The sequence below is a fragment of the Rosa chinensis genome, chromosome 3 (genome assembly GCF_002994745.2).
Source record: "Rosa chinensis cultivar Old Blush chromosome 3, RchiOBHm-V2, whole genome shotgun sequence".
Taxonomy (NCBI): Eukaryota; Viridiplantae; Streptophyta; class Magnoliopsida; order Rosales; family Rosaceae; genus Rosa; species Rosa chinensis.
In genome coordinates, this window is record NC_037090.1 from 37980900 (window position 1) to 38008373 (window position 27474).

At 36.5% G+C, this 27474-nt stretch overlaps 1 protein-coding gene and 2 long non-coding RNA genes across 9 annotated transcripts; 1 reads left to right on the top strand and 2 right to left on the bottom strand.

Annotated features, from left to right (window-relative positions):
* Nucleotides 1-10732: 10732 nt before the first annotated feature.
* LOC121052017 lies at nt 10733-11241 on the bottom strand. Its single transcript, XR_005807776.1, has 2 exons — nt 11184-11241; nt 10733-11094 (listed from the first exon to the last, which is right to left on the bottom strand). It is a non-coding gene; the product is annotated as an uncharacterized LOC121052017 (long non-coding RNA).
* Nucleotides 11242-11495: 254 nt separating this feature from the next.
* LOC112195106 lies at nt 11496-14369 on the bottom strand. 7 transcript variants are annotated; one of them, XR_005807952.1, is made up of 6 exons: nt 14209-14369; nt 13914-14044; nt 13502-13605; nt 13286-13389; nt 11819-11876; nt 11496-11574 (listed from the first exon to the last, which is right to left on the bottom strand). It is a non-coding gene; the product is annotated as an uncharacterized LOC112195106 (long non-coding RNA). The 7 variants fall into 7 exon arrangements; XR_005807955.1 differs by having other exon boundaries at nt 11819-11986; XR_005807953.1 differs by having other exon boundaries at nt 11533-11574; nt 11815-11876.
* A 7975-nt stretch (nt 14370-22344) lies between these two features.
* Nucleotides 22345-23436, top strand: LOC112195278 (protein YIPF5 homolog). The gene has a single exon (XM_024335657.2). The coding sequence runs from the start codon at nt 22427-22429 to the stop codon at nt 23198-23200; it is 774 nt and encodes a 257-aa protein (XP_024191425.1). The 5' UTR covers nt 22345-22426; the 3' UTR covers nt 23201-23436.
* The last annotated feature ends 4038 nt before the right edge of the window (nt 23437-27474 follow it).

A 27474-nucleotide genomic window follows, 5' to 3' on the forward strand; every position in this document is an offset into this window, starting at 1 on the left:
ATTATATAATACGGAAACATACTTTGATAAAAAGGAAGAAAAATACAATAAAAGAAGTAGCTCAAGACAACGATGCTAGATAACAGAAATAGACAACAACTCAAGATAGAGTCTCTTCAGAAAAAGATAGCATCGAGCAAAACAATAGTAAACCACAATCATTCTATTTATAAAGAATAGCATGGAAAGAGCTCTGTCTGAATTCCAAAGTAACCATGCAGCCATGCCCCATAGAGATACCCAAAAGCAAACACTTTCCAACAAACACCCCAACTCGTCCCCCTTCACATTCTCGAAATTTTTTATATCTCCCCATCCAAATAACCTAAAATACAGCCATTACAGTGCAATAACGCCATCAAAAATTGCATCTTTCATGCAATAATGCCACACAATCTACTGGGTTGTCCCAACTCAGATTAGACTCCCTTTTAACCCAGATAAGAAACACATAAGCTCCTGAACTTCCTAATCTCTCATGTTCCTTCTAACCCAAAGTCCCAACTCACTGGAAGAATAGAGAGATAAGAACACAATTCTGTACTCTATTCTTTACTCACAATATTGGCAACACTATTCTTTACTCTGCTCCTCAGGTTCAACCGTTCATCTGCAATTTCAACTGTCAGATCATGAGATTACAGTAAGAACTTCTAGTAAATTAACGTTGCCACTCAGATTCCGATAACATTTCAGTGTATAAGTTTCCAAGCATGACCCATAATTTCTTCATCTATGTAAGGACTAAGGATTCCATAACATCAAAATAAAGAATTGACAAATAGTGTTCATAACTCCAATTTCTAATAAACCCTAACTCCAGCGATGAACAAATAGTTGAGCCCCTACATTTGAATGTCTCCACTAAAACCGTACGGCCGTACCTCAATGAGAGACTCGAGCTTCTGCTGAAGACTCTGCTTCTTCTCCTCAGCGGTACTTCGCGCAGAAGACAGACTCCACAACCTGGCAACCTCCTGCTCGAATTCCTCCCATTCGATTACCTTCACCTTTTCGGGATCGCTCTTGTTCTTGTTCGGCCCAGGCTTGCTCGGAGGCGTATCTTTCTCTCTCTCTCTTTCTCTGTGCAGCCGGATCTTTCTCTCTCTCTTTCTCTGTGCAGCAGGATCTTTCTCTTCCCTGCAAAAAAGAGGCAAAGAATGAGAGAGAGAGACTGAAAAGACCAAGAATGAGAGGCCGGACCGCCGGAGGCGACGTCGAGGAGAAGACCAGAGGTGAGGAATACCAATTTGGCGATTTCTGGGGGCTGAGGAAGATCGAGCAGTCCGGATCGATTGTGACTGAGAGAGTTGGAGGCGGAGTCGGCCGAGGAGCAGTCCGGATCGATTGTGATTTGTGAGGAGAGAGTGAGAGACGGAGAGAGAGAGAGTTGGAGCCTTGGAGGCGGAGTCGGCCGAGTTAGAGATTGAGTATTTGAGTTTAGCCGTTTAGGTCTATTAACGAATCAGTAATCACATGTGATGGCGTCCACACTAACACAATATACTTCGAAAATAAACCTATAATTGAACGACACGTACATAAGCTCGGTTTTCCGGTCCACGCAGTCAAGAACCGCCAAGAACCGAACCCGGACCGCCAAATTCATTTAGGGACCGAACCGGCCATAACATATTTATTTTCATGAACCGGGACCGGACCGCCACCAAGTGTATAGGGACCGAACCGGCCCGAAAACACTAATTTTCCTTCTAAAACCCGGACCGAACCGGCCGGTCCGGATCGGTCCCTTCCGGTCTTTCGGTCTTTCGGTCATTTTTGCCCACCCCTAGTGCTGCTAGTATTTGCTCAAACTATTATATATATGTTCAATTGTCAGTTATATATTTTTATTTTGTAAGTTGAATTATTAACTTGGAATGTTAATTTGCACTGGTCATCATATATTTGGTTGATTATCTTTTTTTGTTTTACTTCTCATTTGTTAATTATTTCTCATTTATATCAGGTTTGTTTATCTTTGATTGTATTAAGATAAATTCAATGTATGAAATGATGAATTGCAGGTCTTGTTTTCACAATGTGGCCATTATAGATGAGGAGGAGTTTTACTTCTACCAAGATGTATGTTTGTTGCTACGCACAACTGAATATTATCATGACACATATCTTGTTAAAACTCCATGCATGAATTCTGACCAAACAGGAAATAGATGGATAATGAAATTATAGTTAAATACTACTTACTCCCTATACTTATAGGGTTTCATCGTTTCAGTCCCTGACCTTCAAATTTCACCTAAAAAGTCCCTGAACTCCCAATTTCTTTCTAACTGGTCCTTGTCGTCAAGCATCCGTCAAAAACTCTATTATCTTCCCCTAAAAAGTCTATTATACCCTCAATTACTTGAAGGAAAAAAAAAATTCTCTTCCTCTCTTTTTTTATTTTTATTTTTTATTTTTTTGTTTTTTCACTATGCCAAAAACCTTAACACTACACATTTTGCACAACGAAAAAAAAAAAGTGTTGTGTGATGAAGGAAAGTGCATAAGACAACATGTTTACTAAACTTACGTTGTGTAAGGTGGTTAAAATTCTGAAGTTTTTATCTAGAAGATCATTGCACAATGGTTACAAAAATAATCTGTTGTGTGAATTAAAAAAAAAATTGCGGCAGATTCCCTCCTAGATGGACTCAAATTTGGCTCCAAATTGTACCCTAGATGCCACTAAATTCTACAACAGTTTAGTTACTTGTGTTGTAGGAGTATACTTTCAAATCATCATACAATGGTTTTTAATGTGCCGTTGTGTAAAGGAGTGGCCAAATTTAGAGAAGTCTCCAAAATGGCATTCATTCCTCTCCCAAACGAGCAAATTCGGCTTCAATGGTTTGTCATGCTTGCAATTTCCTACAACATAATGAACTATTTCTGTTGTGTGAATGAGAAATGCCTAACCTAAGCGCCAAAACTGACATTTTGATTACACAGGTGGGAAATTTCCATATTTTGTTCCCTCAGCTATCTAGCAATTCAGACAACGTAAATGTATCTATATGTTGTCTGAGTAAGTTAAATAAATAAATAAAAAATTTAATGCTTAATGCCTTAAGAGTCTTAGGCAACTCGAGGGCACACTCAAACAAAGTTTGCCTTGGTCGTTTTTCATGTCTGAGAGAAAAAACAAGAGCTTTTCTTCATTTCAAGGCTTCGAGCCAAACCTGGAGCTTTTCTTCACCATCTTTCAAGTCTAGATTATGGTTCGATTTGGGGTTTTCTTTCTGCTGAAAAGGGGGATTGGGTTCTCACCAATCGAGTTGGGTTCTACTCGATTAGGGTTCGAGTTTTGTTATGTTGAAAAGGGGGATTGAGTTATCACCAATCGAGTTGGGTTCGAGTTGAATGATGAGGAAATGTGATTTCACTGGCTTAGGGATTGGTGCTCAAAATCCTTTCGATTGGTGAGTTAAATTTGGGATTTCATTGCTCTTCTTCATTGTCTTTATTTGTTTAGTGCTCAAATCCACTTTGGGTTTTAAATTTTGTGAAGAAGTTCATTGTCTTTGTTCGTTTGGTGCTCAAGAGCATTCGATTGGCTTAAGTTTATAACCACTTATTTGTGTTAGCTTTTTTGAGAGCAATTAAGAAGAAGAAGAAGAATAACCGATAGCTGTGAAGGTGGAATGAAACCCTTGATTTCATAGCTCCTCACAGTGCTCTCTATGGTTGCACCAGTTTCCAAAGCCCCAAAGCCAAGAAGAAGAACAAGATGGTGTTCTACTTGAAAGGTCAACGATTTCACTGTCTTCATAGGCCTCAACAAGTTCTAGAACGAGGAGCTCATCAAATATGGCTTCCCCGAAGACATTTGGTAACCTCTAATTTTCCCTAAATCAATTCCAATTCTATCTCAAAATCAAGGATTTATTGCTTAAGTTCTTAGATTTGCTGCTGAAAAATTAACTTTAGGGAATAGATTAGGGTAAATTGCATTTTTTGTATTAACAGGGAGTGTAATTGTGGTTGGTTAATTTGATCTATGCTCTTTTTGATGGGTTGCATGATGCATTTGAATGAAAAGATCAATTGAGAATGTTATGCTGTTATTGTAAATATGACTTTGTTAATTCTCATGTTTAATCAGTTTTGGATGTCCCAGTCAAGAGTAACTGGACATAGGTGCTTTGGTTCGCGTCCTATGTTGGATTCAGAGGTTTGATAAATTTTCTTATTACATTATTAAATGCAATAAAAAAAAACATCCCAGTTTTTTCTTTGTAGTTTGCCCTGATAAAGCTGTGAGGCCAAAACCTTTGTGCAACCAACTTAAATATGTGATGTATACATTCTTGTCCTGATATGCAGCTTTTTGTCAAGTGTGTTCATATGCCCCGTTCTTGTAATTATATCTCTTATAATTGAATATCACAACTTATTGGCCTGCTCCATGAGTCTAAAGTTAGTCTAATCCCGTTTATGGTGTTTGTGAACTCTTAGTCTGTAGCTAAAGATTATTCATCTATTCTTTTACTTTGTAGCCCTGTAGGTATAATTGAGATGAAATTCTTATAAAAGAATATGCCTTTACAATTTATTTTGGTCTCTCTGTTCTTGTAATCTCATATGTTGTGAAAAGTGAGTGTTGTTGGAGCCAAATTGCCTTTACATATTTGTTATGAAAACAAAATGAGTTGTTTTTTATTTTAGAGTTCTTCTTTTGTTTTCCAAATCGGAAAGAGACATGTGTCTAAGTGTGTAACATAGACCAGATGTCCTCATGAGTGCTTAGAGGTATTTAGTCTTTGTTAGTTGCTCAGTTTTATGTAGTTTAGTTGTTCGTATTTTAAAGGTTTTTCATGATGGTTTTATCTGCTCATGATGCAGAACATTGACAAAATTCATTTGGTCAATTGCCCTGTTTTGGTTATCCATGTGAGTAACTCCTTTCCTTTCAATTATATCCATTCTGTTTATCAGATTTTTGTGAATCTAAATATGGTAAGCTATTAATGTAGATTAATGGCATAAGAGATCTTCAACTCATGCACTGGTGCACTAGTACTACTTCATTCGACTTGCAGAGATTTAACTGATAATTATCAAAAGAAAGGAATATTTTGTGACTATGTTGTGATTCTTTGCTTTTGCTCTTCCTCATTTCATGAACAAATGAAGAGACTCTTAAGTATTCATCTGAAGAAACATTGTGGATCATATTTTCATGTTTTCATTTTCATGATAATTTTCATAGGCACACAAAAGGGGCTTCAATTTCTCGTTTTCATTTTTTCATGATACTTTCACATAGAAGGGAAAATCCTCTTTTTCCAGGAAGAAAAACCTATCCATGTTAAAGTACTAAACAGTCTAAACTTAATACAAATTAAAGGTCGTAGCTACCTGCAATATATTTAAAACCTCTAGCCAAAGGCCACAGCCTTTACAAATTTTATTATTTTGTGCAGCTATTATTTAGGTCTGTTTAGCTTCTGAACAGTTGGGTTTTTGCAGGGATATTATGTCATAATGTTTTTGAAATGTGAATTGGTCAAGGGGGAAATCACGGTTTGGCCTTTTAGGTTTACATGTTCCCTATTTTCCCAGAAAATTGTGGGTACCATTATACAAATTTAACTATCTTTCATGGCTCTTTCCCCTTGAATTAGCCATTTTAATAATTTATTGTATCTAGCTGGATTGGACATGTATTTTTTTTTTTCAAACTTTATTGTGCCCAAGGGTTTCAGGTTTTCAGATCTTTATTTTTTCTTTTGTCAGCAAGAGCTTTAATTAATATATCTTGATCTGCCTGACTTTTGAGAAGGAAGAAGATCCAGGTTCATATTCAAGAGCATCAAACTCTGTTTCTGAGCCTGTGATAGATGTACAACTGAATGTGAGTTACATGAAAGTGTTATATTATATCATCTTTTCTTTTCCAATATATTGCCAACTAGTAGTAGTAACAGGGACGTCATATAAGTTAGCAATACTTTTGTACCTTGTCATTCGAAGTTTAAATATTTCCATAACCACTTGACAGTTACTTGCAGAATTTCATTCAAACTGTGTGTACTCATGGCTGACAAAATGGGGGACGTGATGCCCCGTGTGCAAGCATGATATGAGAACAAAATTTGTGAATCGTGAGGTAAGAGAGTGGGGTGCATCCTCATTATTTAGTGTTCCACAGTTGAATCTTGTTTAAGTTTTTTGAATATTAAGACTCTAGGACAACCTCTATTTTGGTACTTGTTGTCCCTAGCTTTCTTGATTGTGATGTATGGGCCAATAATGAACTGGAAAATATCAAATTTTGATTGTTACGAGTTTTCTGAAAACGTCTAAAGCTTGCATCTTATTCTTTTAAATCTATTCTATTTCGAACATACATAGGCAACAGCTATAAATCTTGTTTTTTGGTCCACTTATTAGTTCTAGGTAGCTGAGGTTGAATGCAAGCTGGCAATATATTTTGTTGAACATGTTGCTTTGTCTTTCCTAGCTTGTTCAAGGCATTCCACTAGGGCATGCTAACATGCGCGTTTCTATCTATGCCGCACTTGAGGAGAAAGCAAAAGTGTCATTTTCTGTGAAAGATGAAATTGAAACAGTGAAGCAGGCTCTGGGGAGTTGGGTAGCATGGCCTAAACACTTGGTCATAAAATCACATGTCAAGGTTAGAACTCAGTATAATTCAACCTAGCTACTTTGATAAAATTCATTTGCTTGAAGATATTTACTCTTTAGATATGTAGCATATATTTATGATATATACCTTACATTTATTTTCTTATTCTAGAAACCTGCTGAGGATAATGTTGAGAAGAAGAAGAAAAGGAAGAGATAGGGGAGGAAAGGCAGCAGCCAATACACATAAGCGGATACTGATCAAGTGCGAAATGAGTGGGGGAAGTTTGTTGTCAACACATATGTGCATGAGCCATGAAGTAGCGCACTTGTTGCTGGTCTAATTTTGCGAAGGAAAGCATCTTTTTTTGTGCTTCTCTGCTGGTACTTTGTCATGCACCATGTGTTGCATGTTTGGGAACCAATGCGTATATATGTATCAGTTTTTTGATGTCCTAAGTAGATAGGCATGCACTAGAATGTTTTTCTTGTTTAAAATGTTGGGTTCAATGATTAGTGGTTTGCAATGTTTATATTTGGTATGATGCACAATTTAATTCAAGAATGAGATATGTTCAAATAATCAGACAACAAAATAGATACAATGATAACTGCCCGTTGTCTGAATGGCCAAAAATGGGGACAAATCACACTGCAATCATTCATATCACACATCGGTTATTAACAAATCACACTGCAATCATTCATATCACACATCGGTTATTAACAAATCACTGTCTTCTAATCCACACTCACACAACAGAAGCAATTAAACTCTGTTGTCGCAAAGTTAATCAGACAACAGAAGAAATTTTGTTATGTTGTCCAAAAATTAATCAGACAACAGTTATAGTCCAAGAACTGAAATTTGAATATCAGTCAGACAACACACAAAATAAAAGTCTATTGTCTGAGAAGCTCAACATACAACAGCTTCAAAACTAGCACTGTTGTCTGAAGGCAGTGCCGCAACTGCCATGCAGCTGTGCCTGGCATCTGCCGAGTATCACACAACACGTTTAACACATACCCGTTGTTTGTATGTTTCTCAGACAACTGTGTTCCACCGTTATCTGAATTTTCATCAAACAACGGCTCAGTCTACAACGGTGGCTCTCTATATCCCACAACGGTTTCCTACCGTCGTTTGATAAGTTTTTGGCATAGTATTTACCTCTTATTCTTCTGGCTCTCTCGCCTCCTTCTATTCATCTTCTCATCAAGATGGTTCAAATGCACAGACCTTCAAGAGGTGAAATGAAAAAAAGAAACAAAAAGACAGAAAAAATAAATTAAAAAAAAAAGTAAGTGAGGGCATAATAGACATTTTGGCAACTTTAATAGAAATATTTGACGGCAGGGACCAATTGGGAGGAAATTGAGAGTTCAGGGACTTTTTAGGTGAAATTTGAAGGTCAGGGACTGAAACGATGAAACCCTATAAGTATAGGGAGTAAACAGTATTTAATCCATGAAATTATTAGTAGGACATGAAAGTCGTTGTTATAGAATATTTAGGATGGAAAAACTTGTTTTTCTCATATTATGTAATGATTTACAAAATAATTATGGATTGACTGGTTCAAAGAACATATCTCCTGCCGAGATAGTGGGAATGTTTGTGCGCATGTTAGGACATGGTGTTGGGAAAATGTTAGCACAAGAACGATTCCAACGTACGTTTTGGAGAGACTGTGAGTAGATAATTTGTTATTGTCCTAGACAGTATATCTCAAATGGCTATTGATGTTATAAAGCCGCCGGATCCTGAGTTTAATGAAATTCATGATGAAATATCATGAGATACAAGATATATGCCTCATTTTAAGATAAATTTAATTTTTTTTTTTCAGTTATTTATTGCATATCTTGACTTTGTTCATAGCATTATATTTAGTCATTTTAATCCTATATTATTTGCATAATTGTATAGGGGCTATTGATGGTGTACATGTGTATGCCTCAATACCTCCTCGAGATCAAACACCGTATATTGGAATGAAATGCATACCAACTCAAAATATAATGACAGTGTGTAATTTTGAAATGCAATTTACTTTCGCATGTGCCGGGTGGGAAGGAACTGCATATGATACAAGGATATTTCTCTCATCTATAAGGAATGATGCTTTAAAGTTTCCTAAGCCTTCTAATGGTAATGACTCAAATTATGCAATTTCTAAACTGAAAAACAAGAAATTAAATTATCATAATTTTTATTTTGATAGAGAAATATCATCTTGTGGATGATGGTTACCCACAAATGAAGGGATATCTAAGACCTTATAAAGGTGGTGTGAGGTATCATCTTCTACAATTTCGGTACGATGGTGAACCTATAGGTTCTAAAGAGGTATTAAACCATATGCACTCATCTCTTAGGAGCATCATTGAACGTACTTTTGGAGCATGGAAAAAAAATTAAAGATTTTAAAAGATATGCCTAGTTATCCCTTCATTACACAAGTCAAAATAATTATTGCGACAATGACGCATCATTACTATGTAAGAAGGCATAGTCGACATGATATTCATTTCAATAATAGAAATAATGTCTAAAATGAGATGGATATGGGGGGAATGCACAACAAGAACTGGTATAAACTACAATCTCGAGGCACAGGAAATGGATGTAGTGAGAAATGATATTGCTGCAAGTTTAATAAATGCTCACTTACCATAGAAGATCCATTTGATATTTTCATATGATGATGTGTTGATATCAAGAACTCTTCCACCTTACCAATCTCATTGGTGATCAAGAAATGGGAGTGATTTTTATTGACTCCATTTTGATTCTCTCATTTCCATTGGAGATTGAATTTTTGATGTATATATTTTGGCAATGGAAATAAACTAATGTGCTAAAGGTTTTGTATCCCAGAAACATCCAATGAACTATGTTTGTGTATCACTACTACACAAAGTGAATCAGACAACAGTCAAAAGCCTGTTGTCTGAATGAAAATGGAGATGTTGTAAACTGGCATGACGTCTGATCTCCCCTATCAGACAACATTCTTTTTTAATTGTCTCTCTGATCATTCACACAACATGTGTACCTAAATATATGTTGTCTAAATTTACCAAATTTTGATTCATGGCGGTAGTCTGTTGTCGGGTGTGAAATCAGACAACAGCTTATTGGTTGGGTGTTGAGTGAAATTCATCAAGCACAACAATCTTTTCAAGGTTGTGTTGTCTGTTAAAAATCTCCAACGACAATAATGTAAGAAATATGATGTGTGAAGTAAAACTCAAACAAGCATTTTTGATTACCTGATGTTGTGTCAAGTGCTGTTCAAATATCAACTTGTTCGAAGATGGTGTTGTCTTTCATGAACCGAAGACTACACTTCTAGTTTCCTTATGTTGTCTAAATTTCATTTAAGATAACAGTTATCTAGATTTCAGTGTTGTCTGAAATGCAAGTCATATGACAATATTTCGGATCCATGTGTTGTCTTGGATAAATTTCAAACCACACATTGTTTTTTCTTGTCGTCTGAATTTAACGTTATATAACATTTTTGAGGATGTTTATGTTGTCTGAATATGATTTAAGATAACATTGACTTTGATGCATTTGTTGCCTTGAATGAATCTCATACCACACTTATTTTTCCTTCTTGTTGTCCGAATAGCTTTAATATGACAAGTTGCTAGATAAAAGTGTTGTCTGAATTTTCCTCAGACAATATGTGTAATGCCTTTTTGAACTTTTGTGTTGTGTGATAGTTTGCACTACAACAGCAGTTACTAATCCAATAAATGTTGTTGGAATTGAATCTGCACAATTGATATGGTAATAGGCAGATATGAAATTCGAAGTTCTAATGTCATTTGCTACATTCTCATACATCATTCTCACAAATCTTACATTATCAATTCAAAGTACTAGCACCAACTCATGTCCAACCAAATCTAAAGAACAAATTAAGTCTCAACTGACCTAAAAAAAGATACACACACACACACACACACACACACACACACATATATATATCCAGCACAATGCTTACATATATGTCTTGACCATAAATTTTGCCCACTCCCACATCCATATCTTCCTGGGATATGCTGCCTTCCTCTTCTCTCCCACTAAAACAAAATGGTTTGCACTTAATAATGGACAAAATTGCAGAAAAGAATCTATAGTTGTCATTGTACATTATGTATTCTGGACAACCTTGACAAAAATTTGTAATTTGAGCATTACATATATGCCACTTAGTAATTGACAACCAAAATTTCAATAAGCATAATCCAAGCAACCAACAGCAACCAAAATTAGATATATGACATTCACCAAAATACATGCAAAACAATAGCAACCAAAGTTTCAGGCAACCATGTCATCAAAAAAATAAAAGTTTCAAGCAACCAAAATTTCAAGCATTTTGGACTTTCCTGACATAATCCAGCGCTATGGTCAGAATAAACACAATCCATTCAATTAGTTGTTGCCAGAGCAGCTTCAGCAAGCGCATAACAAGCTAGCTGAAATCAGAAACAGAAAGTATTTGTAGTTAAGCACTGTTCTGGGATCAATGTATTTTTCCAAATACAAATGTGTAGGCCATATATACCTGGACATCTCCATGTTGTCGAAGCTGATTCCTTACAAAAGAAACTGCATCTGAACTGAAATTGACAGCAACAAAAATTTAAGGTGACTAGTCTTCTTGTGAATAGATTGAAGAGATAATATGACAATTGGCTGACATTTTTACTGAGTAATCAAGAGTGTCACGTTACTTGTTTATGTAATCCCATAAACCATCAGATGAACTGAACTTGACAGCAACAAAAAAAGAAGGTGACTAGTCTTCTTGTGAATAGATTGAAGAGATAATATGACAATTGGCTGACATTTTTACTGAGTAATCAAGAGTGTCACATAGAAATTCTGAGTCTGCCCCTAGACTTGCTTGATAAACGTCTGGAGATGCAGTAACAAGGTCTCCACTGAATTGAACACTGGCAAAACATAAAAGGAGCAGTTTTATAATCGAAATTTTACGATATACTAAAGTAAAAATAAAGAACAGTCTTCTTGGCGCTACTTTGTTCCGTGACTAGAGTACACTAGAGTTTAAACCATGTGTTCATGATATGCTTAGTAGTGATGAACTGACCAAAGAATCTTGAATTACAAGAGAAGAAGACCAGGAAGAGAAAAATTGATGTAGGTAGTAGTCATAAGATATACAAGATTACCTACCGAAAAACAAATTTCTCCGTCCATCTTCCTTCTTCAACTCCTTTCTTCAGCATCGATCCTTTCCATTTATCAAAACAGTCAGTATTGTGCATAACTTGATTATCCATATATCAAAGCTTACATGAAAAACTAACAAATGCATCCCTCAGTATGATCAGAAAATGCAATCTACAGAGCAGGACATACCACAATTATTCCATACTATACCTGTAAGCTAGGACTTAACAAATGAGCTATATAGAGTATTCTATCATTAACTAGACGAGTCTTGATTGTTCAAGAAAAAAAATTAAGTAGCTGCTTTATATCTAGTATATTGTTGTAAGGTTGGAACACTGAAATAAGATCAGCATGTATAAGTTGCCTTCATACTTAGAGATAAGATCAGCATGTATAAGTTATCCTAAACTCTTACCAAGGTTTCATTTTTGATCTAAAGCAATGCAGACAGGGAGAGAATAAGCAAATACCTCTACTTTGGTATATGTATTAATTTTCTGTCATGTCACTAAACAAATAGCTATTTGAGTATTAATACATTTGTTTCTTTTTGTTTTGTTGATAGAAGACCAAGTGTTCAATCCTCTGCCTGAGAACTAGATACAAGACACAGCAAAAGCGAATACCATTTTCATACAAGACTCAACATGATGACTGCATGTTCAATTAGAAGACAGAGAAACGTTTTTCATCGTTATATTTTTTGTTTGAGGAGTGAAAGAGACTTATGCTAAATAAAATGAAAAAAAAAAAAAGTACCTATATAAAATCAGCAGCAACGAGTCCACAAACAAAATAAGTTGAAAAAAGAAAAGAAAAGCATGAGACTGAGTAGGAGCAACAAAAAATAAATAAATAAGTAAACAGAGCAGTAAGATTAACAAACACCTAGGTAACAGATCCTTCCAATCCAACAAAGTAGTTGAAAGTATTACACCCCTGAAAGCATATGAAACGATCCTTCAACCAATTCAAAACAAGGGCATGTACTTCCCTCATATTTAAGTATTGTCAGAAGGTGAGCTAGCTGGAAAAGACACAAAGTAAGCTAATAACAATCTAAACCAAAGTAGTCATCATAACCTAAAAAGGGTTCACAAAGCTTGAACATTGAATCTTAAACCAAAAAAAAAGGGGATTCATGCATTCAATCCCAACAGCAGCCACACCAATGTAGAAACGTGTACAGCCCCAAAGCTCACCTTGCAAGCTATTATTAAAAAATTGAATAAGAATACATTAATATAAGGAGCTAGATTGAGTATAAAATGCACGTCTTCCAATTTTTGTGGTCACCACTTTTGGCTGCCATCCAACAGTGTTTTAGCTTCTTTTTGAATTATTTAGTTCTTCTAAATTTAGGTCCTTTTGCATTCTAAGTTGTAACAATCAAGCTATCAAGAGCATATATATAATAGATATATATATATATATAATAGTAATTAAATCACTAGGAGTGTGCCATACCATTTTGTCCTGAGACTACAAAACTATCGACATATTCATGAACAGTAAGCCAAAAGGAAAGGATCAGCCAACCAACAGCAAGCCCACCAATGATATCAACAGGACTGTGCATGCCAAGATAAATTCTTAATATTAAGGGAAAATGAGTTCAGTTTTGGTTTGAGATAAAATAATTAAAGAAGATGCCAGAAACTAGTAAAAGGATGATAAACTGACCCAAACCAATGAGACCAACGAGCAAGCAAACAAGAGCAAATCTAGCAAATTTCACATAGGCCTCTTCATTCTGAGCATAAGATAGGATGCAATGCAAAAGGTATCTGCAACCACCATCCATGAGCAAATGTTTAGTATATACATGACAGTAAAGTAACTCATATAGCAATCGTTCAAATTTGCATATACACGTATCGATAATTTATCTCCAAAACAAGCTATTTTCCAGACTCCTCAGAAAATATACCCAAAACTTTCATGAGCAAGCAGCAGCCTACATATAATGTCAAATGAAATTTGAATAGTTTGATCAATAAGTATGCCTAAAGGTCTATGATCAAAGCAGAGCTTTCTATAATGTGCTGCTTAGTTTCCGTAGCTGAATTTATGTGACAAGATAAAAAGTACACACCTAGACAAGCAAACTGTGTATATAGTGTGAGAAGATGGCAATCCATATTCCAATGCATTATCCTCCTCATCTCTTGTAGTTGTTATTCTCCTAATAGGAGGGCAACTCGGTCTAGGAGCTGATACCACATCCTAGCAAGACACAAGAGCCGAAAACAAGTATCTTGATACCTAAAGTATTTAACCAAATCAAGAAACTAAACAACAAGAAGGGGGGTGATTACCTAAAGGCAAACAAATAGTGCATACATATAGACAATATAAGACGAAGAATCAAATAGCTAAGACATTCTTACTTGTTACTGCCCAACTAGTAGTCCTTCCCAGAAACTGCACATAGCTGAATCTCAATAGGTTGCCTACATATATGATAAAAAACAACGAAGATAGTGACAAGTAACCTAATATAGTTGTATAAAAAAGTTTAAGTTTCATAAGTTTAATACTAGTTAAGGGATAGTTGAGAGAGGAATAAACTGTATTCATGAATTTCACTAGAAAAATCCTATAGCTTTTCTTTCAACAGATCTCCAGTCCCACTTCTGTAGAATAACAACACTTGATGAATTACAAAAGACAACTTTTAAGATCTTACACTGACACCCTGACTTGAACAAATATCAGAAAAATCAACAATCAAACAACAAATTTTGGATTTACCCATAAACTAAATATGAAAAAGTTACATCTAACATGTAAATAATTACCTGAATTCACATATCAAAATATAAATCAGAAAATAGAGATTACTGAGAGGCAGGAGAGCTAACACCTCCGAGTTTCAGAGTTCTCAAGACCAATGGTTTCTGTTTGACCAAAGAAGTAGTGTTCACATTCAGGACACGACAATATTTGCTGGAGAAGATAAGGCATAGATTCAATTAACCCTCTGAACTTCTTCAACCTTCTTCCTTATCAACAACAACATATGAACATAAGTCACTCATGTAGTCAATTTGATTTAACAATCACCATAGTATCGCAGTTCAATCATAAACACATTTCTGAAAACTTAAATGTCCACTGAGATAAGGAATTAAATCACAATGCAAAGAATCTTCACAATTGAACCATAACACAACTTTTCACAATTAAAACTGAAGACCAAAACTGCAGATCACATAAACAAACGCATAGCCTATTGAAAAGTAAAATCAAGTAAACAGACACGAAATCGGAGTCACTCATTCCTTGATAATAGTAAAAGTAACCAACAATATCATCTCCAGTAAAGCTAAACAGATCAATTCAGAGACTCACTGACTCTCTAGAACAAGCAACTGACATCAACATCTCAAAATTTCAGACTGGAATAAAACCCAAACCCAATCATACCCAACAAACCCAAATTGAAAATTTCCAGAGCCAACTGAAATCCTAATAAAACGTAGGCCCTATTGAATAGGGATATAGTATTTGTAGATGAATCAATTCCCGAGCTTGACCTAGTTCTGAAGGAGGTCTTAAGATTCGGCGGGTAGAGAGAGTAAACCATCGGACCAATGGCGACTTCGATTTGAGCCTTGCCGTTGGAAAAGGCTGAGGAAATCGAGTGAGATTGAGAGTGAGAGTGAGATGGTGAGAGCGAGAGTGTATCGAGTGAGATTGAGAGTGGAGAGTGTATCGAGTGAGACCGAGAGCGAGATTGAGATGGCGAGAGCTAAGTGGAGGGAGAATGACCTAATTTTTTCGGGAGGGAACTCTTTTTTTTCATACGACTAAGGGAGGGAGAGAGGGTTTTGAGTTTTTGCTAGACAAAATAATTGTAAATAATTTTTTTTTTTTTTTTTTTTTTTTTTTTTTTCAGATTTCTCAGACAACATATGTTGTTGCAAATGTCGTCCTATGGTTGTCAGCTTCACCAAATTCCAATTGATTACAATGTGTTGGCTGAGTTTGAGAACAGACGACAAATATAACTAATATGTCGTCTGACTAACTCAGACGACACCAACATGTCGTATGTCGTCTGTTACATGTCGTGTGATTCACTTTTTCTTGTAGTGTATCCTCTACTATCTATGTATAAGCAAATAGGTCATTTACATATTAGCTATCTTAATTGTTTGATTCGAACCAATACTTTTACGCGGACCTTCCAAAGGGGTACCAAATATCCCACTTGATGTTCCAATTGCAATCGGTGGTTACATTGATTTGGATATTCTAGTAGAGTTTGGTGGTGGGCATAGGAAGTTTGGCATTACAAGACTTCACATGTAAGAGGATGCAAGGAAGCTTATTGACTTAGTCAACGGAAGTTACTCAGAGGAAAGAACCCATGTTTCCTTGCAGTAATATAATTAGAACATGAAATATAATGTCAAAGACACTTGCAAATGATTACATACACACACATGTAAGATAAATGAACGAGTAGAGTATAACTTATAAAGATAATAAATGTTATTATAAAGATCATAAATGTTATTATTTTTAAAAATATGTACAAGTAACATCATTTTTGTAGTACCCCGGAAATTCATTATTATTTTCCGAGGATTTTCTTGAATTTAATTAGTGGTCATCGAACGGTTTCGTGGCTCGTGGATGGAGCCGAAGTGTTTCAGGCTAATAATTATTCAAGAAGCGTCATTTTAAAGGGGGGGGGGGCGCAAGGGTTGACCTTTTATTTGTTGGGTTTCTTCGAAAACTTCCTTCACGAAAGTCGTAGAGCATGTTATTATAACTTCGTGAACATGCGGAACGCGAAAATAGGAGTTTGTATGAAGAAGTTATGACCAATGGAAAAAGTTTCAATTTTGGTTAAATAGGAAAAAAATCCGAAAATATCAGAAAATTGGAAAGTTGCCAAAAAAGGAAAATTTTCTCTCTCCTCTCTCCCCGAGCCTGGGCGTAGCTCTTCCCTTCGCTGGCCTCGTTCTCCACGTCCGGCCACCATATGACATCAAACAAAGTGGGTTTTCTTCGCCTCGATCTCCTTTACAAGTCTATGGTGGCAATCGAGCACGGAACGAGCTGTGGACGGAGAAGCAAGGCCGAGACGTAGGGTGACGGCACTACAAATTACCTTGATTGAAGTCGACGATTCCGGCCACCATAGCCGGTGTTTCTTGAGGGGTTTTGTAGCCCAGAGGCTGGGGAAGGTTTCTCCCAAGGTGGGTTGTAGCGATTTCACTTGTGGAGGACAAATCGAAGCTTTGAAGATCTAGGGTTTCAATCGACTCCGATTTGTTGTAAGGTAAAATTCGATCGATGGGATTATAATTTGACTTTGATGTAGTTGGGAAAGTTGTAATTCGAGTTGGGATGAAGATCTTTTGTTTAGGAAGTTTGGCCAAATTTCAAGTTTGGGCCAGCGGCGGTGCTGCCACTATGGTGGTGTTTTCAAGCAGGTTTCGGCCACTTTTAGGGCAGTTTCTGCTCCTCATTGTGATATAATCGTCGATACGAGCATTTCGATATATAGATTGTAATTTTTGGAGATCAAATGAGTATGTTATGATTTTTACGATTTTGAACCATTTGATTATTCGACCCGTGAGGATTCGAGTGTTTGATCGACTTGTGGTTTTGACATATCGATCATAGAAGTATTCCGGAGACTTTGGGTGGTCTAGGATGTGGTTTCGCCTCGATTGGCGTCACTTTTGTGGTTTTAGTTCAAAACGAGGGTTCAGACTTTAATCACTTTGTGATTCGTGCACTGAATCGAGACCGTATGTGTTTAGGTAGTTGACAGGCTTGTGTTGAGCGGATTGCCGCGATTTGTGCTTATCTTGATTAGCGTGAGAAGACGCAGCAGGATTCAGAGGTGAGTAAATCTCACGATAGTCGTTATGAGCATAATTACCATATTGTCTTGGAGTTATTAGGTTAACTATGACTATAGTTGGTATTAGTGGCATTCCTGAGTGGATGACTACGTGTGTGTGTGTATATATATATATGTGAAATATATATGTATTGGTGACTTTTTATGATGTGAACAATATTTGAAAATGAGTTCATTATTGCTCGAGAATGGTGAAATTGTGTATTGAGTTGTGATTGTAGAATTTCATGTGTTGAGATACCATGAGTCTAGAATGACAGTCTTAATTAAGATTTAAGATATGGTAGCCTGTGTAGGAATATCTGTGTAATGAATCGATGACATCAGTGTGATGAATATTTGTGATGATTGCCATGTAAAGCTTGTGTAGGAATATCTGTGTAATGAATCGAAGATATCAGTGTAATGAATCTTTGTGTTGATTGTTATCTGTGTGATGACTGACGAAATCTGTGTGATGATAAGTAGGATGATGGCTATCTATGTGATGATCGGTGAAATCTGTGTGATGATCAGTATGATGACTGCTCGGTAGCAGAGTTGAATTGTTATTAAGTTAAAAAAGATCGAGAGGACTGCTGTGATGGTCGGAGCTACCTATGGATGTTAGAGTGTGGGGTTATGATGATTACTATGACTTGAATTGCTTGTCTTACTGTGACCTCCTGAACTAAAACTGTACGCAGGGGTTACCTTGAATTGTTTCGCTTGTTTTGAATTATGATTGCCTTGCATGTTTTCTCTTGATTTTATTGATTGATGGTTGGATTATCTTAAGGGCCATAGTGGTGATGACTGTGCTCTGTGGTGAAGATAGGAAGGAGATTCATTGTTTTCACCTTTGATGTCATGTTGATGACAAAGACTTCCGGTGGGAAGGAAATGAGTGTGATCTTTGTGACTCACCGTTGTGCGTCAAAAGATTTCCAAACATTACTTGAGGAGGTTTTGTTTGACTGGAATTTGTGTAATTGGATACTAGGTTGAGAATCTGAGCATGTGGTTTTAGTCACGAGTTGACCTACGTAAGCATGTTATGGAAAGTTATGAAATGGATGGTTGTAGTTGTGAGTTATGTGCTTATCGTTGTTTAGGTTGAGGTGACTTAAGAATGTGTTTCTGCTTTGTGGTTTTGAGTTTACTCATACAAGCTTTCATAAGCTTATCGGGTTTGTTGTGTGGCAACCTAGTGCACTATTCGATGGTGTAGGGGTTGATCCTGCAAGTCAGGATAATCGTGGCTAAAGCTGAGATTGCGTGCTTACAGCAATATGGTAGGAAGCCAATTTTGTGACTTTGCCGTTATTAAGACTTTCGCTTGTAGTAGCTCTGAGGAGCATTTACTTATTATTTTATTGTGGCAATTTAATTTGTAAATTTGTGTAATATTTGACTCTGCGGAGCGAGTCTGTATTGAATAGTGGGTTCAGGCTATCAGTATGCACTTCGCTTAAAAGAAAAAAAAAATCTAGGTATTTTGTATTGATGGCTGAACTATCACACATGTGTAATTATGAGATTATATATTAATTTTTAAATATGTTTAAAAATTGGGGCGTGACAATTTTAACTTCATGTCCTTTTTGGTCATTTTCTAAACTCACAGCACTTTTATACTAAAGTTTACCAAACAATTAAACACTGCTTTTGTACTCACAACATTTTTAAAAGCACAGTTTACCAAACACCCAACTACTTAATTTCACAGCTGATTATACTCACAACATAGCTAAAAGCTGCTTTTAAATTAATCACCTCGGGGCCAAATTCGCCCTTAAGATGAGTTTTTTTTTTAATCAATTAAAGAGTTAGGAGTTTGCTCTTGTAGAAAAGATCATATCACAACTTGTTGAGTTGGAGACGCCTCTTCTATTAAGTCATCTATCAAATATAAGCACAATAATGTTCATTCTTTAAATGATCCAAAGATTTTCATAGAGGTAATATTTGATTAATTTGAAAATGGCAGATTGTCATCAAAATACTTCATGTTATCTAATTACGTCTAGACTCTAGACTTGATTGTCCTACAAGTATTGCACTAATTGAAAATAATGAAAGTGTTAGGAAAAAGAAAACATAATGATAACGGAAAAATCAAGAAATATAAAGCACAACTTATAGCTAAGGGATACAATTGTCTCCAATGGTTATGATGAAACTTTATATAGTGATTTCGCTTGCAATAGCGGCTCATTTAGATTATGAGTTTTGGCAGGCGAACGTAAAAAATGTTTTCTTAAATGGTTATTTAAAGAAAATATTTATATAAAAGAACCAAAATTTTCGTTCCCAAGGATGGTTAGAATATAGTATGCAATTTAAATTGCTCTATCTATGAAGCTGTCAAGCATTTTAAAGTTGAATTATGAGATTAAAATAGTTATACAAGGCGAAGACTTCGTGAAATATTGGAAAGAACCATGTCTGTATAAGAAAATAGATGAGTCTTCAATTACATTCCTTATATTCTATGCAATTGTCACATTATTAGTTTGTAGTTGATCGCGACTTGGTCCCTAGCCTATTCTTGTTGGAACTAGATGTCAACATGATTTCATGTGCATTTTTCCATGTGATCTGATATCAATGAAGAGACTATAAGTCTCAAGTCGCTGTTAAGAGCTGATAAACATGTTTCATACATTTCTTATAAGCTATTATTGGACATTTTGTAATGAAAATGTAGTCCATTGTACTCATGTCTTATTTTTGGAGAATGTATTTTCTTATAGCATCTCCAATAGAGTAGCTAAATTTGACTTATAGCTATATACAATAGCTCATCTGATGCATTTTAAAGGATGTGCCTACTGTTTTCACTAAGGCTGTCACTCGGTCGGTTCGAATTGTTATAGATATTACCAACTTCAAAACCAAACCTTTTGGTTTCAAAATTGAGTTACTAATTACCAACCAAAATTTTTAGTTTTTAATTATATCTACCAAATTCGGTATTTCGGTATAACCAGCTTTAGAATAACTAATTCTTTGTAACATAGATTAGAATGAACAACTAGGTTTTTCAATTTTATAGTCGAAAACTTTTTATTTATCTACTAATTATAGCTTTCTTTTGTATAAATGACATCAAGTACTTTTAGGCATTTTTAATAAAACCAGGTTATTTAACCATTTTTGACTAGATTACTTAAAATATATGTACTATTAATATAGTATATGCAATAATGTTCGTACTATTATGAAAATTTTTATGTTTATTTCTTAATATACATGTATGTGTATTGAAAGCCATAATATATAAATCTAATATTAATCAGGAGATTCGGTATTTATCAAAACCAAACCAAATTTTTTTGGTAATTTTGTATTTCAGTTTTATTAGTCTTGGTTACTAAAAAAATTGATTTATCAAACCTAAAACAACAGTTGGTATTGAATCGGTTTGGTAATTACCAAACCAAGTGGCAGCCCTAATTTTCACTAAATGAGGTCTTTTAACTATGTAACTATGTTTGTCTTAATTAGGACTATAACACCTCGATAACATTCTAAGACCATCTCGAATAAATTGGTCTTTTTGCCACTTAGACAACTGAATGACTACTTTTGACATATTTGTTTTCTCCAACCCATGTGCCATTTCTGACGTGGTTTGATGTGGTAAAAGACAAATTGGGGAGATTGTCAAATTTGACAGACCAAAGACAAACTGTCTTTTATTTTTTTTATTCTCCCTTCTCTCTTCTTCTATCTTCTATCTTCTCTCTTTCCTCATCTCTCTCGTTCATTCTCTTCTTCATACCCAGTCTATTAAAGCCCTAATTCTATCCCAAAATTTCTTCTCTTTCTCTGATTCTCTGGGATTAATGGCTCGCTTGCAAATCCACCCGCGACAAAGCTACGAGGAAGCAACTCGCCACCAAAACTGCTCAACTTCGGATTTTCCTGCGAAGTTCCTGCAATTTTCGGCGGTCTTCGGGGCTGCATGAGATATGGAAATTGATCCTCTCGATGAGGTCTACGTACTGGTATACTTTTCTGTTTTGGATGGGTTTTGATGAATTGATGTTTTGGTGGTTTTCAGGTACTGGCGGAGCCGCTGTTCTCCTTGGTCGTCCTATGGTTCTGAGTTCGTCTCCGACCTCCTGGAGCATGGATTGGCACCTGGTGGAGCTCGATTCCTTGAGTGGGTTGAATTGGTGAGTTGTAGTATACGCTGCCACCAGGGTATGTTTGAATTTCCTTTTGGATTTTGAGAGAGATTGGGTTTAAGCTCCAATGACCGGTGGAGCCAAGAAGCCTCATCAAAGAAAGAAAAATGAAAACAGAGAAGAAGAAGAGCGAAGACCTGAAGAGAAAAAGAAGAAAGAGAAAAATAGTTTTCTTTTTGTTATAAAATATTTTGAAAAATAATAAAATAATATTTAAATATAACTAATCCATTGGTCCAAAACTTTGTCAAAAATGACCATCATCCTTCAAATTCGAATTTGACACAAACCTTTTTACTAACCCGTTGGAGATGCTCTAACATACGCATGAGAATGACCAAAGTCAAGGTTCAATACCTTGAACAAAAAAAAAAATGATTTCAACAATTTTGGGCGCGACACATGTCAACGCGTGAATAGAACAAGTAAGAACTTGAAAGGAAAGCAAACATATAAATGACTCGATAGGCTGTTACTTAGCACTCTCAATTTCCCCAAATTCAAAAACCTAAAATCTCAAATTCCGATTTGATTCCAGACCAAATGGCGAAGGAGGCGAAGCAGTTCGCCATCCCCCCGGTGGTTTTCCCCTCCGGCGGAAACCCCAGTGCCGGATCCAACATCCAGCAACGCCGCGTCCCAACGGCGCCGTTTCAACCACCCCGATCCTCCGCCTCCAGCATCCCCTTCATGTCCTTCGACATAGGCTCAGCCGCCGCCGCTTCCACCTCCGGAAGCTTTTACGGCGGTCCCATCGGCTCCGGCTCCTCCTCCCTCCCCGGTGGCACCGGCTTCGAAGACGAGGAGCCTCTTCTCGACGAGCTCGGTATTCACCCCGATCAAATCTGGCGGAAGACCAAGTCCATTCTCCACCCCTTCCGGGTCAACCCGGACCTCCACAAGGAGTCCGACATGTCCGGCCCCTTCCTCCTCTACGTCTCCCTCTGCCTCTTTCAGTTACTCGCCGGCAAGATCCAATTCGGCGTAATACTCGGCTGGATCATCGTCTCCTTCTTCTTCCTGTACGTCGTCGTCAACATGTTGGCGGGCCGTAACGGCAACCTAGAGCTGCACAGGTGCGCCAGCGTCGTTGGTTACTCTCTGTTGCCGGTGGTGATTTTATCGGCCACCATGCTCTTTGTGCCTCAAGGCGGGAGTTTCGTGTTCGCAGTGGCTGCCGTGTTTGTTTTATGGGCCACAAGGGTTTGCACCGGCCTCATGGTTGCGCTCGTCGACGGCGGTGATGAGCATCGCGGCCTCATTGCGTATGCTTGTTTCTTGATTTACACTCTCTTTTCATTTCTGGTTATATTTTAGCAGCTTTGGTTAGGCTTTGTAGCTATGGTTTGGTTCTGTATGCCCCTGTGGTTGGGTGTTTTGAGTTTAGGTTGGAAAATGTAGAAAACTGGAGATATTATGGTTGATTAGTATTGGATAAATTTTACCCAACACGACTATTGGAAATGGATCTGGTGTTACTCATGGTTATTAATCTTACTGCTTTGTAATGCATATCTTGTGCTATAAGCTTGGAAAGGTTTGTATATGGTTTACTTTGTTCTTAATGTTACTGCTTTGTAATTTATATCTTGTGCTATAGGCTTGGAGAGGTTGCACTAATTTACTAAATGGTATTAATTTCCAATCGACTTTTAGGTGAATTGAAATACTACTCTTAGTGCATAAGATGCATTTTGCTTATACCTTCCCTGCTTAGTTTAGGTTCAACATAGGAGATGCCTGTTTGTAGCATAGCATGTGCTTGTGTATTTTATAAAACAAGTGTTTATGGGGTTTATATCTTGGGTTCCTTATTAATTGCTTTTGTAATAGTTCATGTTTTGCCTATGGGACCCAACACACATAAGATTGATACCCTGACAGTCTAGTAGGTTGGCTATGCGAGTAACAGGTGTGGAGATATTCCTTGAAGGCTCAACTTAGTTGATTAGGTGCAAAGTTGAGTAGCCTTAAATTGATTTTAGTTTGATGTTTAGACTATCAAAGTTGGAGGTAAAACGGTATTGGTATTTCTTCTGTTTGATGGTCTTTAATAGTGTGCTAAATTTGAAATTGGAGGGGTCTTTCAGTTATAACTTATATCTTGATATGATTAATGCAAGGAATGATCTTCTATATTTTATTTGTTTCAAATTGTATTGTAGTTGTTGTAGATTCTACACAGTGTGCTTCTGTGGACGAGACCTTCTTTGACTGAACTTTAATAAATTTCAAACTTGCCCATGACTTTGGGTGATGGATATAAGCTTTTGCAAAGGGGAATCAACAATTGTTTGTGATATTCAAATCCCTTGTCTTATTTCTAGCTTGAGGCATGAAACCAATGAATCATGTACATCATGGTAAAAATAGGAAAGATATGGCATATATGCTCAATGTCCATGATTGATTCTAATGTTCAGATTACTGCAATATTATGAAGTCCATATTATCATTCAGGTTATCGGTTTTCAAACTTGCACGAATGCTACTGTCACATTGTAGAATTTCGAGACTATTGGTGATTGACTTTTGTTAAAGTAAAGAGTGTTGTAGTTGGATAAGGATAGATGTATCATCTTTCTGTAAGGTTGTAATTCAAATTGACTTATATCATTTTTCTGATTTTTTCTTTGGTTGAGTTTCTTGTGAATTCGTTGTTTGATGTCTAGTATGTCATGTGAGTGTTCTACATGAGTTGATGAGTTTTATATTCTTAGATAGTATATAACCTGCTTTGTGGAAGCTACCCTTTTTCTCATTTAGTTGCCTCCCTCTTCTTACAATTTTGTTGATCTAAGGCTACAAATGTGAATATAATGCTCCATTTGCCGGTAAAACGCTGACTTGTCAAATTTTCTGATATTTTATTTATAATTTTTTTTTTTCAATTTGTTTGTTCCAAGATAAAAGATTTTCAAACCATCACAAACATCCACTTTTGTTTCCATTGCAAGTTTTGATTGAACTAGATTTCTATTGTTGGCATATATCATCACACTGTATGCAATCATGCCAGCTTATTCTTTTGTCATGTAAAAGTTATATGTTATGTTGAGATTTACAAGCATATGCAATCTTGTCTGGATTTCAGTAGGCAACATCTTATTAACACCTCTTGACAAAGTGCAGCAATTTGTTGTATCTGGTGGATAACGGAGAGTTTCATATTCCTTAATTTTACGTGAAGATATTGAAATATCTACAGTAGGTACTATTGAGTAGTTATATCATTTATAAATAAATGTCGATCTTTGAAACTTTTTATCACCAAGAGGCAATCAATAAAGTTTACACTTTATCACCTTGTTATAAGAAGCTGCCTAGAGCTTACATAGCATCACATGCTTATGCTAAACAGTGAACCTTACCCTCTGCCCCTCTCCCCCTTAAATCAGCGCATCTATGCAGGAGTTCGTTGTTAAATTACTATTGATCTCTATCATATTTATTTGGTTTCCATGTCCCCTATTACTGTGTTTAGCGCCATTGCATTGTATTGGTATATCCAATTGGCATTATATATCAAAAGTTTGCAGAACCTTATACCTGATGTTAAGTTGAAAACTGCAATCTTTGCTATTACCCGTAATCCTAGATATGCGCAGCTCTGCGAAAGTCAACTTCAAAACAATAGGGTTCAAATTGTGTTTTACCAGATCCTTTTAGCAGGATCATAATGTCTTGCGCTCTTAGCTAACAGCTTAATGTATGTTACTTTGTTTTTTTATTTTTCATCTTTTATTCTTTTGTTTGTATCTCCCGTTTGGTAGGCTCATAGTTGTCTGCAACTTTAATTTGGTAACGCTAGTAGATATTCAAATTCAAATTGGTGAAAGTAAAACTCGCTCAAAGGGATTTTAAGATGAATGATACTTAACAAGCTAGTTCGACCTCACTATTGACGGCTGCCATTTCCAGTGCTTCGTTTATTGTAATTTCTAATGCCATTCTGTTTTCCGACCATCATGATACTCTAATTTAACACTTTAATATGAAGGCAGCTATCTTAATCCAAATGTAGATACTGAAGTTTTCTCTAATGCTGTGATGTAAGGAGTTTATACCATGTGCATTAGAACAGTGGCACATATGTAGAAACATTGAATTTCTTGTTCACTTTCACCAGTAAAACAATGGAAACATCGATTGGATTTGTACCAGACTCTAATTGAAAAATTATCTTTGATTAGATGCATGAATCCTGCATTGCAACACATTTGAGAATTCTCGTCGGATCAATTTTGTTTTTGTCGGTGCAATTTTCCAATAAAAATCGGATTTCACAAGTTTACTGCACAAATCACAAATGTCTCCACATATGTGAGGAAAGTGCCTAAATGACAAGTATATATGTGGTGATATATAACACCATATATATAGTTGGTATATGTATTTATGCATTTGAAGGGGTAAATGTAGACAACTGTTTCACAGCCGACGACCTAAGCAAAAGCTTAACTTTTCAATTGATCACAAGGCGTCTGTGATGGCCACTGGCCCTCGGCCGACGGTTGGCCAACTTTACCACTGGTACCGGCGAGTATGCTTTCCACTTTTCCGGGTTCTGCTGCTGCCCCCGATTATCCACAAAAGATCTTGTCCCTAGAATTACATCTTTATGAGTACTTGAACCGCATATCACTACATGCCTTTGCCAAAACCCTCTAAAGTTGTTGCTCGTTTTCTTCCTCCTGCGATTTGTGTAGTCACCATCTGATAATGCTACATTTCCATTTCGATGAAGATCTTCAACTGCAGACGTCGGAACTTGTAACTTTGGCGGCGGTGAGCATCTACTACCGCATCCAAGATTAGAGTGGTCGTACAGTTTAGCAAGACGATCTCCAACTAGGAACCCCTTATTATAAACTGTGCCTTTGTCACCACTAGACTCTATAAGTTGATCCAACCGCCTAGAAATACTCTCAATTTCATATCTATCAAGAAGTGAATGATGATCAACAGTCTGTACACTCCCACTAGTTCCCGGACTTGACCCTTCATCAAAAACTCTACTGCCTTGTTCGGCTAATTTCTTGGCTTCTAGCTTGAACCTGGATGGTATAGGATCATGAAAAGTTCTTCTGATATCAAATTCCTGCAGTGACTTGCCTTCTAATCCAGTCCCATGCTCATACCATGCCCATGCGGCCGCCTTTACCAAGGCCAATTCATCGCCACCTCGGCTCTGCTTCCTAATTCTCTCCATCTATGAAACGATCGAATACTCATAGCATAAATGGCATATACATAAAATTTGATACAGGGAATAAGCCGGGTTTCTGGTTTGGAAATATGTGGGAAAATGAAGATCCACGCTAGCTACAAATATTGAAAAGTAGGGATTTGTTTTAGTCCTTTGGAACTTGTCTGTCTATCATTTCTAAATTGAAAGAAACGTTATATAGTAATTGTCAGAATTGAATTGATTACGATCACGTTCAATAGAAATGGGGACTGGGTCCTCCAGAAGGTTTATGCATGTTAGGTGCAAGTTGGGTTCCTAAAGGAGGACTACGTACTTCGTTTTTGAAAATGCATGTCGTAATCGTATCTGTTTATGGTATTCTATTATGATGGGCTTGAAA

Excerpts from the sequence above, each read along its gene's own strand:
- LOC112195278 (XM_024335657.2), top strand. The coding sequence starts at position 22,427 with ATGGCGAAGGAGGCGAAGCAGTTCGCCATCCCCCCGGTGGTTTTCCCC.